A 14038-nucleotide genomic window follows, 5' to 3' on the forward strand; every position below is an offset into this window, starting at 1 on the left:
TTGAAAACAAGAAAGCCTGTGCAACAGCCACTGAGGAGACATGGCTAAATGTAACACACTATCCCGGGTGGGACCTGGGACAGATGAAGCCCATTAGGCAAGAACTATGTAAATTCAAAAAAGTGTGGAGTTTAGTTCATGCTAACACATCAATATGTGTTCATTACTTGTGACCGACACACCATACATGCAAGCAAAGATGTTAATAACAAGGGAAACTCAGTGTCAGGCACGGGTGAGCTCTCAGTACCATCATTCCTGTGAATTTACAACTAGAAAACTTCCTGAAAATTTAAACTATTTTAAAATAAACAGTTTGTCTGAAATTATAATTGGAATTATTTTTAGAACACACTTTCACATGAGTTACAGAATATTGTAGCCCCTTGATAATGTAGGAAAAATTTCTCTCAGACACCAATGTTCAAAACAAACTTAGGCTCCTGAACAGCATTTGGGTTTCCACGGACACTCAGTTCTTTATCTTGCCATGTCCCACTTTGTTCTAGCCACAAGAAGCTTGGAAATAACCTATTAGTAAGTTTAAAGAACCTCACAGAGTTTGCGAAATTCTTAGAATAAACTCAGTTATTCTATAAATATTTTTACTGACTTCAGATTCTTTTACATTTTACTCACTGTTTTTTTTTATTTTTCTTTGTGTGTGTGTGTGTGTGTGTGTGTGTGTGAGAGAGAGAGAGAGAGAGAGAACGCACATGCTGCAGATTGAACCCAGAGCCTCGTGTATCCTAAGCATACCTGTCACTGAACCATACCCTGGCCCTATTTTTACCATATTACCAGTCACTGAAAATCTCTTTAGAGGGAGGATTTACATGTATGTTTTAGTATGGTTATACAAAATTTTATCTTTTGGATCTCTGACTATCTCTCATGTTCTGGACAGTCACTTAGTCAATGGCTAGAACATAGCAAATTACTAAAGCGTTCGGCTTCAGATCTTGAACTGCAAGATGGTAATAACACCACCTGCTTTCAAGGATGGTTGCTGAGGACTAACGAAGCTAACATTCGTCAGTACACCTAGAACAGATAAAAGGAAGGCACTCGATAAATGACAGTGACCATTATACTATTAACAAAGATAGCAGTAATTATTTTCATTAATATGATGAAAAGAATGGAACAGAATTACAAATCAACCCTAGGCCTGGTGCTGATTTCCTCAGTGACCCAGATAAACACAAGTAGCTGCTGTATTTCAGGAGATGAGAATAACTACAGAGGAGAGGGGACAAGTTTTCACAAGAGGAAAACAGAAAAGGAGGAGAGAAGGAAGAAGAGGATTTCTTACACATGGTCACTGCCAAAAACACATTTGAAAGCTTTATGACAAGGTGAAATCCAATCAGTCCTGAGCCCAGACTCTACTAGAATAATAAAAAGCAAAAGAAAAACACCTTCTAGCCTTTTTGGCACTCATTTCACCAAATCCACCCAAAACAACCACATGTAAGAGCCAAATAAACACCAAATCTGAACCTCTCCTTGCCCAGAGGATGCCAAGTTCCTGCTCTATTGCCCAAAGTTATTTTGGCATTGGGACATTCTATTTCTAACCCTTGTCTCCCTTATTCTAGGGGAGGGAATAGGTAGTGGGGATTTTTTTTTAATTTAAAAAGTAAGTCTTTATTATTTAAATACTATGTGTTACATATTTTATCCCCAGTACCCCTGAGAGTGCTTACAGACAAGGAAATGAGACTTAGGGAGGTTGACAGTTTGCTCCAGGTTCTTGCAGACAGTATACGATGGAAATGCTGAACCTGGGTCAGTCTGACCACAAGTATTTTTCTCTTTCCTTTATGCCAGTAACTTAATGTAAAGACTCCCTGCCAAACATGATAGAGAAAGGGAAGTAAATAAAGGGTTAATTCCTTAAACATTTTTCTCAACTCCATGTTCAAAGCTTTTCTGTTATTTCAGTCCATCCAATAACCTCATGAACTCGCTGTTTCTACATTTGCAATCATGCTCAGAGAAGTTCTTCCTTTCACCTTGATCACGCAGGATGAAATGGAGAAGGCAAAACGAATTGAGACACTGAGTAAACATCAGAAAAGACAGAAGACAAACTTAAGATGTAAGTGGGTCAGAGAAGAGGGCAGTCACCAATACAGTAGGAAATTGGTGCTGGGTGCCCAAAGTCTGCAGTCTCTGCTCTGCAGAGAAGGAAACTGAAAGGGAGGTCTGAACTTGCTCACAAGTATGGACAGGGTTGGGGGAGTGTTGGGGATTATTAATTTGTACTAATGAAAACAGAATGAATCATGAGCAATGTAGCCAATAAAAAATGGCACGGATGACTGAATGGTCAATAAATCATTTCTGAGCATTAAACTTTTTGCTTCCATAAGGTCTGAGAGTGTCACAGACGGGGGTGGAAGATGGCAAGTATGTTCTGATGTCAACAACAATTCCTTCAATTTTAAATTCACTAAGTTCATTAGGCCTTCAAAACACTTCTGATCTCTCACAGGTGGGGAGCATCTCAGAGTCACAGTGTTTTCATGTATGTTCTGTATATTATTGTCCAAATATACCTGACCATATAACCACCTGGGCATTTGCTAAACATACAAGTTCCCAGGTGTCCCATAGAGATTTCAGTAGGCTGAAAACCGCAACTCCTGGAGATTTGTGCTAAATAAATTATTCAGGTGATTCTTAGATGCAAGTTAGTTTGCAAAATTACTTTAACAGGATTCTCCCAACAAGCCTGCAGGTAGGTACCCTGATCCCCATTTGGCAGATAAGAAGTGGGAGACTCAACAAAGAGACATGCCCAAGGGCACACAGCTATTAAGGAATATAAGTCACCATGTGACCTCGCAATATGTATGCATACATTTGTTTTAAATCTATGTAAGCTGGGACTCGTTTCAAAAATTCCACTTCTTGGAGTCTGAATATGGCATCAGACACCAGGAAACAGGTGTTTACAGTATCCAGAGTCATCAGAAAGAACCAAGGGGAAGTTAAAGTGCTGGGTTAAACAACACCCGAAGAAAAGAGAAGGAAAACTAGGTACCCCTCCATCTCTGGTTCCATTTTTGTGTCCTATAAACCTGAACCCAATGGTCTACAAACACACAACTAGTAGCATATTTTAACTAACAGGTCTATTTTGCTAAATTCGGCAGAACATTTCCTTCACTGCTGCACAAAGGTAGAAAAAAAGCCTACAGAAATTCTTCTCAGAATTAACTTAGACAATACCTAAGTTGAATGCCCAAGAGGAATGCCCAAGATGAGGTCTTCACCCAGGCCTCCTCTCCAGTGGTGAAAACTATAATGTTGACTAATTACACCTTCCAGGGCAAAGTTCAGACCACTTCTCCAGAGCCTGCTCTCCTGAGAAGGGTGAGGACCTGAGGTTGGCTGAAGCTGTCTTCAAGTGCATATGGATGCTCTCCTCTCTGAGACTGCTGGCTGATGACTGCTCTGCTCAAGGGAGGTACTAGGGGGCACGGCATGAAGAAGGATGTGCTTGTCAAAGGCCTTCACTACTATCTCCTTCTGAAAGCTGGGGTTGCTGAACTATCACACTCTTATCAACTCAACACAAGAAAAGGCCCAGCCCTGCACTGTGGGACAGACAGGAGGGAATGGTACTGATGTTTCCAGCTTCTCCTGAGTTTACATAATGAAAATGGGGAGGATTTCCTCTGCTCTGAAGGCACACAATTTAAGATACAACACGAGCCTCCCTACTTTACACAGGTTTATCTCTTCCTCTGGGAATGGATCCTTTCCCTCACAGGTTTGCTCAATCCAGATTCTAAATTCTTTACACAATTTAAGAAGACCCCTCACCCTTGTGCAGGCCCTTAAATTGAGGTCAAAATGGTAACAGATTTGCCATATGTAGAGATTTCCTGTCCATCGTCTGTGCCTACCCAGGCACATACCCACTGTTAATTATAGCAGCCACAATTTCACATGCAATGAGTATTCTGTAAAAGTCTTCATCATGTAGCACATACTTTATTTTTAACATTGATAATTTACTGAAAAATAGTTGCTAACTCCAACATACATTCACCTCTACATAAATATATAAAATATACCACTATATACCATTTATATAGATTCTGCACATCTATACAAAAACAAAATAAGTTCATATCACATCCATCCAGTTAAAAACAGCTTCCTTGAAAAATATCTCTTGCCCTAATTTTGAGTCACCATGTAAAAAGTGCCTTTGGGAAAAAAGTGCCTTTGGGAAAAAAAAGATTTTTCATGTCTCCTTCAAATGTATCCAGTTTTAAGGAATGGTCTTCACCTTGGATACTCACATTCCAGGTCTCTTAGGAACTGGAATAGTGTTTGGGCATGTGCAATGGAGGTGGAAGATAGATTCAAGATGTTTCAAGTATTCAAAATCGCATGCAGATGTACAAACAGAATGTCCAGTCAAAGAGAGTTAAGAAAGCAATACATATACGCAGGCACCCAAGAATGGAAGAGTGCAAATAAAATCCAACTTGTAATTAACATACCGTGCTGTGACACCTGTTGCCTTCCATGATAAGAAGTCTGGGAGATCAAAGAAATGTCCTGCCTTATCCCAGCAAGTCTCTCTCAAGTTCTGCCAAATTAAATACATATTAGAATCAATTATGGGTTCTTTTTTTGTCTTAGCCCTCTCCTCTTTCAGTAATGTTTCAAAATTTTCCAAACAAAAATACAGCCAGCCAACAATGTCTGTTAAAACATCTGTTCAGGACTTGGGGTGCACAGTATGATATAAAAACACTACTTATATAGGAAAGAAAAATGGCAATTATTGATCCTTCCAAAAATGATCATAATTTCCCTTTTATCCCACTTTGCCAACCTGGAGGGAGAAAACACTCTATGAGAATACACAATCCATCTTCTCAATGAAGAATGAGAGAGTACGCTTCCAACACATAGTAATATTTTAACACTGAGCAGCTGAAATCTGGGGAGAAAACTGCATCAAGACATTATTCAGTGAATCTGAATGTACTGGGACACATAAAATTCTCCAGGAGCCAACGGGTCCCAAGGACAAGAGAAAAGATGGTTTCTGCCCTCAGAGAACTTCCAGTCAAAGCCAAAGAGAACAGCCACATAACCAAGCCATTGTTGAATAATTTTAAAGATTTGTTTTTTCCACATTGCCACAGGGTCAGATTTTTCCTTACAGCTGAGCTTTTTCTTTCCTCTGTCAATTCCACCTGGAAAATTCATCTGTCACCTATCAATTGGTTCTTGCCAGGATCCATTTTCTCATGTTCCTTTGCTTAACCCAACCCACCACCCCTTGCGGAAGGCTTCCAGAATCTCCTAAGTGAGGTTAGGTCTGGCTAACACACCATATTTGTTTAATGTCTTTCTTTCCTTGAAGACTCAGTGCAAACTGTGAAGGAAACAAGAGGACAGTCACTGTCATGATGCAGGCCCAATGTCCACCAGGACAGAATTGACTCAGTAAGGTTGAGGCCTGGGACGGGTACTGCGCTGACTGGAGAGGAGGAAGGACAGAGATAACCTGAGTGCTATCAAGGACTTGCCAGTCTTGTTCACCATATTTGATGACTGTCTCCCCTTCTACCCGCAATGGCCAGGATGAGTGGAAACTACACAGCTCTAATCCCTTTACTCTGAGAACTTGATTGGGCCATGGAAAGACATGGGAGCTGGCTGAACCAATCAGATTCCTTCTCCCCCAAATTTAGAATGCCTATCCAAGTGGAGCCATTTAACTCATGCCTATGAATGGAACTGGGGAACCAGGTGTGAGATAAAACTAGGACTGTGAAGTAACCACTCTCTTCCAAGCACTTAAAGATGAAGAATGAACACACACACACACACACACACACACACACACACACACACACGGTAAAGGGGACTGAAGCACTAGCAAGAAAGGTTTCCTACTGCTCAGGTAACCTACTGCTCAGGTAATCTATGTCCTGTTTGCAATTATTCTCTCTACAAGAAGCTAAGGAAAGGAATTTATCATAAACTCAAGGGCATTTGAGGGAACTTACAGGCAACAAAGCAGAAGTTCCAAATGAGACATATTCCAATACCTGCTGGAGGGCAACACACAGTAGATACTCAATAAATATTTACTAACTGCAAGACAAACCACTCAGTTTCTCCTTCTAATCCCTCTCCTCTGAGCAGGGCTGCAGTGCTTATGAAGGGCTCCACATGTGCTACCTCCTCAGTGCAACACAAAAGTGCTCAGGGCTGTTTTATCAATTTTACATACAACCACACTTTACCTACATTCACCCTCATATTCTGTGAGTTCTTACTACATATCACCTCCCAATCACCACTATATGAACACAGACATTGATGTCCACGTACTACTCCAAGGGTTCCATTAAAACAACATCAAATGGTTCCGATTTTAAAATCAAAGTACTAAGCCCATTCTCTGTTGTTTAATTTCATTTGATTTTGTTGGAGATCTTATATCTAGAAAGGGACCTTTCCTAAACTTCTCTTTGAATGCTCATATATCTTAACAACAAATTAACGAAAACAAAATTTACTGTATGTGCCTAAAACAGGCACAAACCAGTAGTTAACTCTATCCTAACAAGTCACCATCAGAAAATGATAGCCTTTGAAATCATGTGAGTCAAACTACCAGAAGGCCTTTTGGATAGTCTCAAAGATCTATTAAGGTCTATTTCCAAGTGTTTGGAGTTTGCAGTGATCAGTGGTCAGGGAAGAGAAAAGGCAGCCTCCTTTTAAGAGTTCTAGAAATCCAAAGCCAGTCACCAGGCAGGAACCACCAAAATTCTACAGCAACACAATACTTCTAGCCAGGGCCAAATGAACGATCTTTACAGATTCAGAGTACAACTACGTCTGTTAGATCTTGTATAGGGTCACTAATGACCTTGCACAATGAGAACACTCAGCCCATAGCCAGCAGACAGCCACTGTGAAGAATGAAACCTAAACAGAATGTCTCTAAGAGAACTTCAGAGCTTTTGCTGAGTATTAGAGGAGTGAGGGATCTAGAAGCATCATTTCCTCCTGACCAAAGCCAGAGATAAGAGTCAACCTCACCATACGATAAGGAACCAGAAAGGAACCAGAAAGAGCATGTTGTTGGAAGTTCGAGGTAGCTTTAAGAATGTGCCTGGTCTCTGAAGAGAAGAAAGCAGTAGTCCCCGCTTTCTCTACAAAAACAAAGTCTAGAGATTAGCCAGCAAAGAAAAGCATGGAGAGTTCGGGTGAGAGGGAGTTTGTCTAGAAGTCTGATCCCTTTCTTCTAGATGCTAACTGGTGTCTGTGAGGGTCCCATGCAGTTCTTCACTGGGCTGCATGATTTACTAGGGTTTTGTACCCCTCCCCAACTGCCAGATTGGTCAAGAACCCTGGAGATGGAGTTTTTAAAACAGTTCTATGGGAAAATCTCTCTGTCCTTCCTCCTCTCCAGTCAGCGCAGTACCCGTCCCAGGCCTCAACCTTACTGAGTCAATTCTGTCCTGGTGGACATTGGGCCTGCATCATGACAGTGACTGTCCTCTTGTTTCCTCCACAGTTTGCAACAGTGCTCCTACAGCCTCATCTCGTTTGATTCTCTGTGGTTCAGAGGCGTACAGATGATACCTAATACTCTCTTACTAAGGATGTAGAAACTCAGGGTCAGACCTCAAGGACTTAGCCCTAAGATGAGTGATCTTTCCTTCTCCAATGCCACAGTGACCACCCTGAGGATCCTAACCCTTGCAGAGCTGTGTCTGGGCCTTCTGGAAACGTTACAATGGAAGTTACTGCCATTCTTTACAGCAGGAAAAAAAAAAAAAAAAAAAAAGGATAAGCACCCAAAAGTCCTTCCAAATACATTTCTTTATACACAATCTCAAAAGTTCCAGAACTCTCTATTTCAATCTCGGGCTAGTGTTTCAAGAAAAAAGGAATCAGCAACGATTTGGGGTATATGACTTGGCACTACAGATTTCTGCATTCCAACAACAATCCTTTGAGCTAAGCAATCTCCCAGTTTGAAAGCAACCAAATCATTTATTACTTCATAAAACCACAGTCTTTTTGGGAAGAGGCTACTACTCAGAGCTCACACAGTTGTGGTCTCTGCAGAGGGTGAGAGAGAGAGGTTATGTCCCAGATTCAAGGCCAGCCATCAGCTGCCCTGCCAGCCTCGGGGTAGAGAAGAAGAGTCTTTGCCATTTGCCTCCCACTGCAACATACCAGCAGCTGTAAGGTTTCTGCTGCTTCTAGATACTGAGGACACTGGTGGGGGAAACAAGGAAGTTACTGTGACAGCAGAGAGTCTAGAATCAACGTGAGAAACTAAAGATGCCCAGTCAAAGAAAGATCATCCAAGTATTTTATATTACGTTGCAAAGAGATTCTCTCCAGGCTCTCTGTGGTGTGCAGTGAGTAAAGGGAAGGAACAGGGCTCCATCACTCTCCACTCAATAATTAACTCTATCTACACATTCCCAATACTCATGATGTTTTTCAGAACAATTAACCAAGAAAATCTATTACTCTGTGTTCAAGACTCAAAATCAGGACCTGGACTGATAGACCACTGAGGAAAGATGTTTCAGGAAGAAACTTAATCCTCAACATCTTTCTTAAAAGAAAAATGATGCTGAAAATATGGAGTAGAGTATAAGACCCTATCAGAACCTGCCCAGATGAATGAAACAACAGTGAATTTCAAACTCTTGCCCACAGATACCAAGACCAAACACTAGAAAAGGTACACAGGCAGGTCAGCTGAGGTTGGTGCTACTGGAGGCATCTCTCTAAAACGGAAGACTCACCATTCCATTTCTTTGTTTAAAATGTCCTCGTAGCCCGTTGGTTCTGAGAATCAAATCTTAACTCTTCCTTAACATGGCTCTGGGTTCAAGGTGGCATTATCATTATCATGATGACTTCCTGAGCTCATCTCCTATGGCCTCTCTGTAACAATCTCCACTCAGTTCTTGTCTTATTCTTTCACTCTCCCAACACATTACACTCTATTTCTAAGCCTCTACCTGGATTGACTTTCCTACCTTCTTCCCTTATCAAATTTCTGCCCTGGACTCAGAAGTCGCAGTGGCTGGGGGACACCCCAGTCTCAACCCTGCATTCCACAATGTATCTGAATTATGCATTCATACCTTGATCTACCTCAGTATAGCAAACTTCTGGAAGACAAAAGACAAGACCAACTCATGAGGGAAAAAAATTCAAAACACTTCAGGAGGTACAAAGAAATTTAAAGCTAGTCCTTTTTCAAAAGCAAGTTACAATGGAATTGGAGAAAGATGTGCACAAAGGCAAAGGTAATTGAAAAGTATGACGTATGACAATAATGTAATGAGACTGATATCAAGGTTTGGTGAGTCAGCCTCAACTTCATCATATTTTGTGTGTGGCCATATATCTGCCTCTAATGAGTAATCACAGACAGGGTTCAGAGAACGGAAAGGGCTTTGGTGGCTAGATCAGACTTCATGGTGGAGAGATTTGAGCTAAAGCCTAAAGGTCAAGTAGAATAAATATCAGTGCTACTGTAGAGAAAGATACCCAGAAAACAAAAATCTGAACTGATAAGACAGATTATTCCCATTAGAGAAGGGTTTTGTTTAACTGTTCCATCATATGATTTATTTGTAAAATGAAATAATTCCATTATATAATTCATTTCTAAAAGCTGGACTTAAATGCAACCCTTCCCCTACCTCCCATGAAGCCCTGCTCTTGTACTGATAGGTAAATACATCATCCACACTAGAGATGATTCCCAACCATGAAAGTGTTACATCTGCATGATAACTGATCAGAGTCAGCAAAGCTGACTTTGTCCAGGAGAGTGATACCACCTCAAGTATCAGAAAATTAGGCTGCTGTATGTGGGGTCAAAGACGTTGAAGTCCAGCAAGTCTGAGTCTGATAGCTGTCCTCACCACTTCTAGCTGGGTGGCTTTAGGAAAATTAATTCCCTAAAACCTCAGAGTCCTCAAAGTCAATATTACTAGCACATACCCCAAAGGATGTTGTGAACGTTAAATGAAATAAGATGACAAGATTCACTCACTACTGCTACAGACCTTCATATTTTTCAAAGCACTTTGACATGCATGATCTCATCTAAGCTGTATAATTCCTTAAAGCAATGAAGGAAAGAAATTATATACCTCACTTTTCAGATTAGGAAACTAACACCCAGAAAGGGACCATGATGGTCTCAAGGTCAATGATAGACATGCAGAGTGTCAGACTAAACTTTCTATTTCTAATGTCCAGCCCAGTGCTAGTTCAGGCCTCTGTCTCCCTAAAGCATGAGATGCTCAAATGCCAGGCAGACAGGAGAGATGCCATGTGACCCAGAAAGGACAACTCCTTTTTGGTGGTATCGTCTACAGGAGGGAGGGAGGGAGTCATAATATGAAGAGAAGGTTCTGGAAAGAGTAAGTAGGTCTTGGAATAGGAACAAAAGAAAGCAGATGATGTAGACAAGTGGAGAAGGGAGGAACTCTTCCTTAATACCACCTTCTCCAGGATCCCTCTTGCCCTTCTCATCACTGCTCTTCTGGTTCCTTCCTGAGCTCCTTTTCTATAGTGTGCTTTTCAATGTGACTGTTCCCCAGGATTTGTGCCACAAATGTTCTCTCATTTTTTACATGCTCCTGGGAAATCTCAATCACTCCCATGACTTCAAACAACTACACATTGACTGACATGCCAAATCTCAAACTCCAATTCAAACTGCCAAGACATGTCTCCTGGATGTCCCCCTGTACCTCCAATTCAACATGTCCAAGGCGAAACTTGTTTTCTTCTCCAAAATGGCTGCCTTCTCCTTGATTTCCTGTTTGTTGGTCAGGTTACCAAGGGAATAATCTTCCTTCTCTTCTCTCTCATCCCTTACATCTAATCATTCTTCCAATTTAAATTCCCACCTCTTCAGTCCCTGTAAGAGCCAGGGCTCTCGAGAGAAACAAACAATTGGTGTGTGTGCACCTGCATGTGTGTGTGTGTGTGTGTGTGTGTGTGTGTGTGTGTGTACAAAGATGTACTCCTCATTTAGGACTCAAATTTGATGTTATCCAGTCCATGAAATTGTCCCTGCGCCCCTGAGCTGGATGCCCCCACACTGTGCCCCTACAATACTCTGTGAATATCTCTATCATTGCACTTCCCATCATCTGTTCACATCCCTGACCTTCTCATTAGACTAAAAGCTCCTCTAAGGCAGGAACTGTGGGTTTTTTAAAACCTCTCTGTTCCTAGGGTCTAGCATTGTATCTGATATATAGAAGATGAGTAATGTTAACTGAATGAGTGAATAAATGAATGAATGAGCAGAGATGTACAAGCTAAATAAGAGTTTGTGGAAATGAAAATAAGGAATGAATGGATAAATGAATAAGCTTGTGAATAATAACTGTCCCAGTTTCTCCTTTTTCATTCAAGTTAATGGCTTTTCTCAGTCTGTTTCAGGAGCAAAGACATATTCTAGCCAAGCCCAACTGCCAGGAAGATAAATTTCTCCTCTCAGGGTGAGCAGGTCCTTTGGAGAAGTTTCATTTTAATTGGAAAATGGATTCCTTCACTTCCTGGCATGGACTCCTGGGTCAGTGCAACACCACTGAATGGCTGCCAAGTGCCAACCGAGAGGGGGACTGCAGCAGAAAAAGAGTTCCATCAAATTGGAGTGCTTTGGGACATTTGAGGACAACCCACTGTCAGATCCAAAATGACTCACATGGATGCCCCTTCCTCTTTCCTCCCCCAAATATCCTTCAAACGAAACTTTATACAACTGTATATACCCCCAACCCAGACAGGACAGGTGTTCTTTACTTTCCCAACTGACATTTCCTTGGGGCTTACTTGGGTATGTACATCCTAACCTATTCATTTATGCAACTGTTGCAGTATTCCACTGTCATTTCCTGTTGGGCATGAACAAGAGTCACATCTGAGAAATAATTCCTTCACATCTGGAGCAGTAGCATAAATGAAAGCTTCACAACCTCTTCCTTGTGTAGGATCCATAATGGTTCAACCTCACAGAAAATATCCCTTCTAGGAACACATCTTGTATCTTTTGTCAAGGGTCCTTGTACAACTTGCTCAGAGCTTCATGACCAGCTAGATGGTCTTGTATTTCATAATCCCCCAGCATACTAGCATATACCTGGCCACAAACCAGGGCTGACAGTTATTTCATTTGAAAAGTAGTTATTTGATGTTAACTGTAAGGATACTGACAAATAAACTATGTTCTTTCCCTAAAAATGAGCCAAGAGCCTACCAGGGGAAACCAAGGCCCACTTATAATTTGAGAAGAGCAAGGTTGCAGGAGGAGACTCACAATTACTGGAGGTACGCCAGGATAGACCCATGAACATATACATCTCAATGACCAGAATCCAACCAGCAAGTATGTGAGTTCAACATAGCTGTAAATGAACAAAGCAAGACCTGTGGACATTAGGTGACTAATATAACTGGCAGGTAGAAGATCCAAGGTTTGAACTGAGGGTCAACCTCCAAAGATGGAATATGTGCTGGAACTGACATTCAAATAATAATAATAACAACAACGAAAACATTTAAGAAGTGCTTAATATGTGCTGGATACTGTTCTAAATAGTTGACATACATTAGCTCATTGGATCCCTCAACAACCCTATAGCATAGGTACTATTATGGTCATCAGTAATCATTAGAGTTTGTGGGAACTGAAATAAAGAGTAGTTAAGTAACTTACCCAAAGCCACACAGCTATGCAGTGTTAGTACTGGGTTATGATCCTTGCTGGGTGGCTCTAGAGAAGAGGTTCCACTGTGCAGAGTAGCTGGACCTGAACCACTCCACTAGAGTTGCCACTGGACCAGTCAGTTTGGAGAACTGGGGACTATGCCAATTAAAGAGGAAGCCTGGGGTCAGTCACAAAATCCTGCTCCTAATCTTCAAGTTATTACTGGCTAAGTAGAGCAAAGAATCTGTACATAAGAAACACTCCAGGGGAAGATATAAGTAGTACAGAGTAATTCAAATTCTAAAATACCCAAAGTGTAAACTAAGATCTCTGCATGGTCACAAGGAGATACATGGTCTTATGCACCAGGGAGAGGAGAGGAGTTATTTAGGAGGAAGCATCCGATCTGGATAAGGAGAGAAGGCAAAGAGCAAGGAAGGGGAGTGAAGCCAACCAGGTGGGACAACTGCCTGAGCAGCATAACTGTAGCCATGGCCAATAAGATGGAATCACGAGTGGGCCTAAGAGACTACCGAAGTGTTAGAAGAGGCAAACCTGGATTTGTGTTAGACGCTCAGGTCAGAAAAGAATGGAAGCCACCATCAGTTCTTGAGCACAGGTGATTTGTGAATACTGATTTAGGGAGGCTGGGACTGCAACAATATAGCAGGACTCCTGGGAAGAGACAGGAAGCAGGAAGACCTGTTTCCATGCACATTTCTGACAGAGAGAAAGCAGAAGAGCAGAGAAAAAGGAAGGGAAAATGGAAAATGAAAGGGAAAAAAAGGATGAGTAGGTGAGAAAATTAAACAAGAAAAAGTAACCTAAAGAGGAGGATGGAGAATAAAGCCCAAAGTGAAAGATGGACAAAGAGGCAAAGGGAAGATGGGGGAAGGGAAAGAACAGGTCGGCATGATACTGAATAAAACTACCAAGATAGGAAAAGGAAGTGAGAGAGAATTGCAGAAAAAGTTGGTTAAAAAGAATTAAATATATGGAGAACAATAGCAGCACCATGACAATGTCCTGGACAAGATAAAACATGGGGAGGAGAGGGGAGCAATCAGACGTGCTCTCCTTCTGCACAATCCTTCCTCTGGGTGAATGAAGTCATGGCTGAAGTCACTGCCTCTGAGTCACACACCCCCAAAAGCAGAGGAGAAAAGGGCCCTGTCTGGTACTCAACCCCACCCCCATGGCTAAAAGTGGTTAATCCACTGCTTCATCCTTGGGGACGCTGGGGGACTGCATGAGGACAGCCTCTCTGTCTGCCAGAGA

The 14038-nt window shown here is 41.6% G+C and overlaps 1 protein-coding gene across 6 annotated transcripts in view; it reads right to left on the reverse strand.

The window, feature by feature from the left end:
• Fggy (FGGY carbohydrate kinase domain containing) overlaps window positions 1-14038 on the reverse strand; it is a 409535-nt gene that overhangs the window by 333192 nt on the left and 62305 nt on the right. For all 6 annotated transcript variants that reach the window (XM_047521121.1, XM_047521094.1, XM_047521114.1 and 3 more), the window contains one exon: window positions 4527-4615. In XM_047521121.1, the coding sequence (XP_047377077.1) occupies window positions 4527-4615 (89 nt within the window). The remainder of the gene's footprint in view (window positions 1-4526; window positions 4616-14038) is intronic.

This window comes from Sciurus carolinensis, chromosome 1 (genome assembly GCF_902686445.1).
Source record: "Sciurus carolinensis chromosome 1, mSciCar1.2, whole genome shotgun sequence".
Classification (NCBI taxonomy): Eukaryota; Metazoa; Chordata; class Mammalia; order Rodentia; family Sciuridae; genus Sciurus; species Sciurus carolinensis.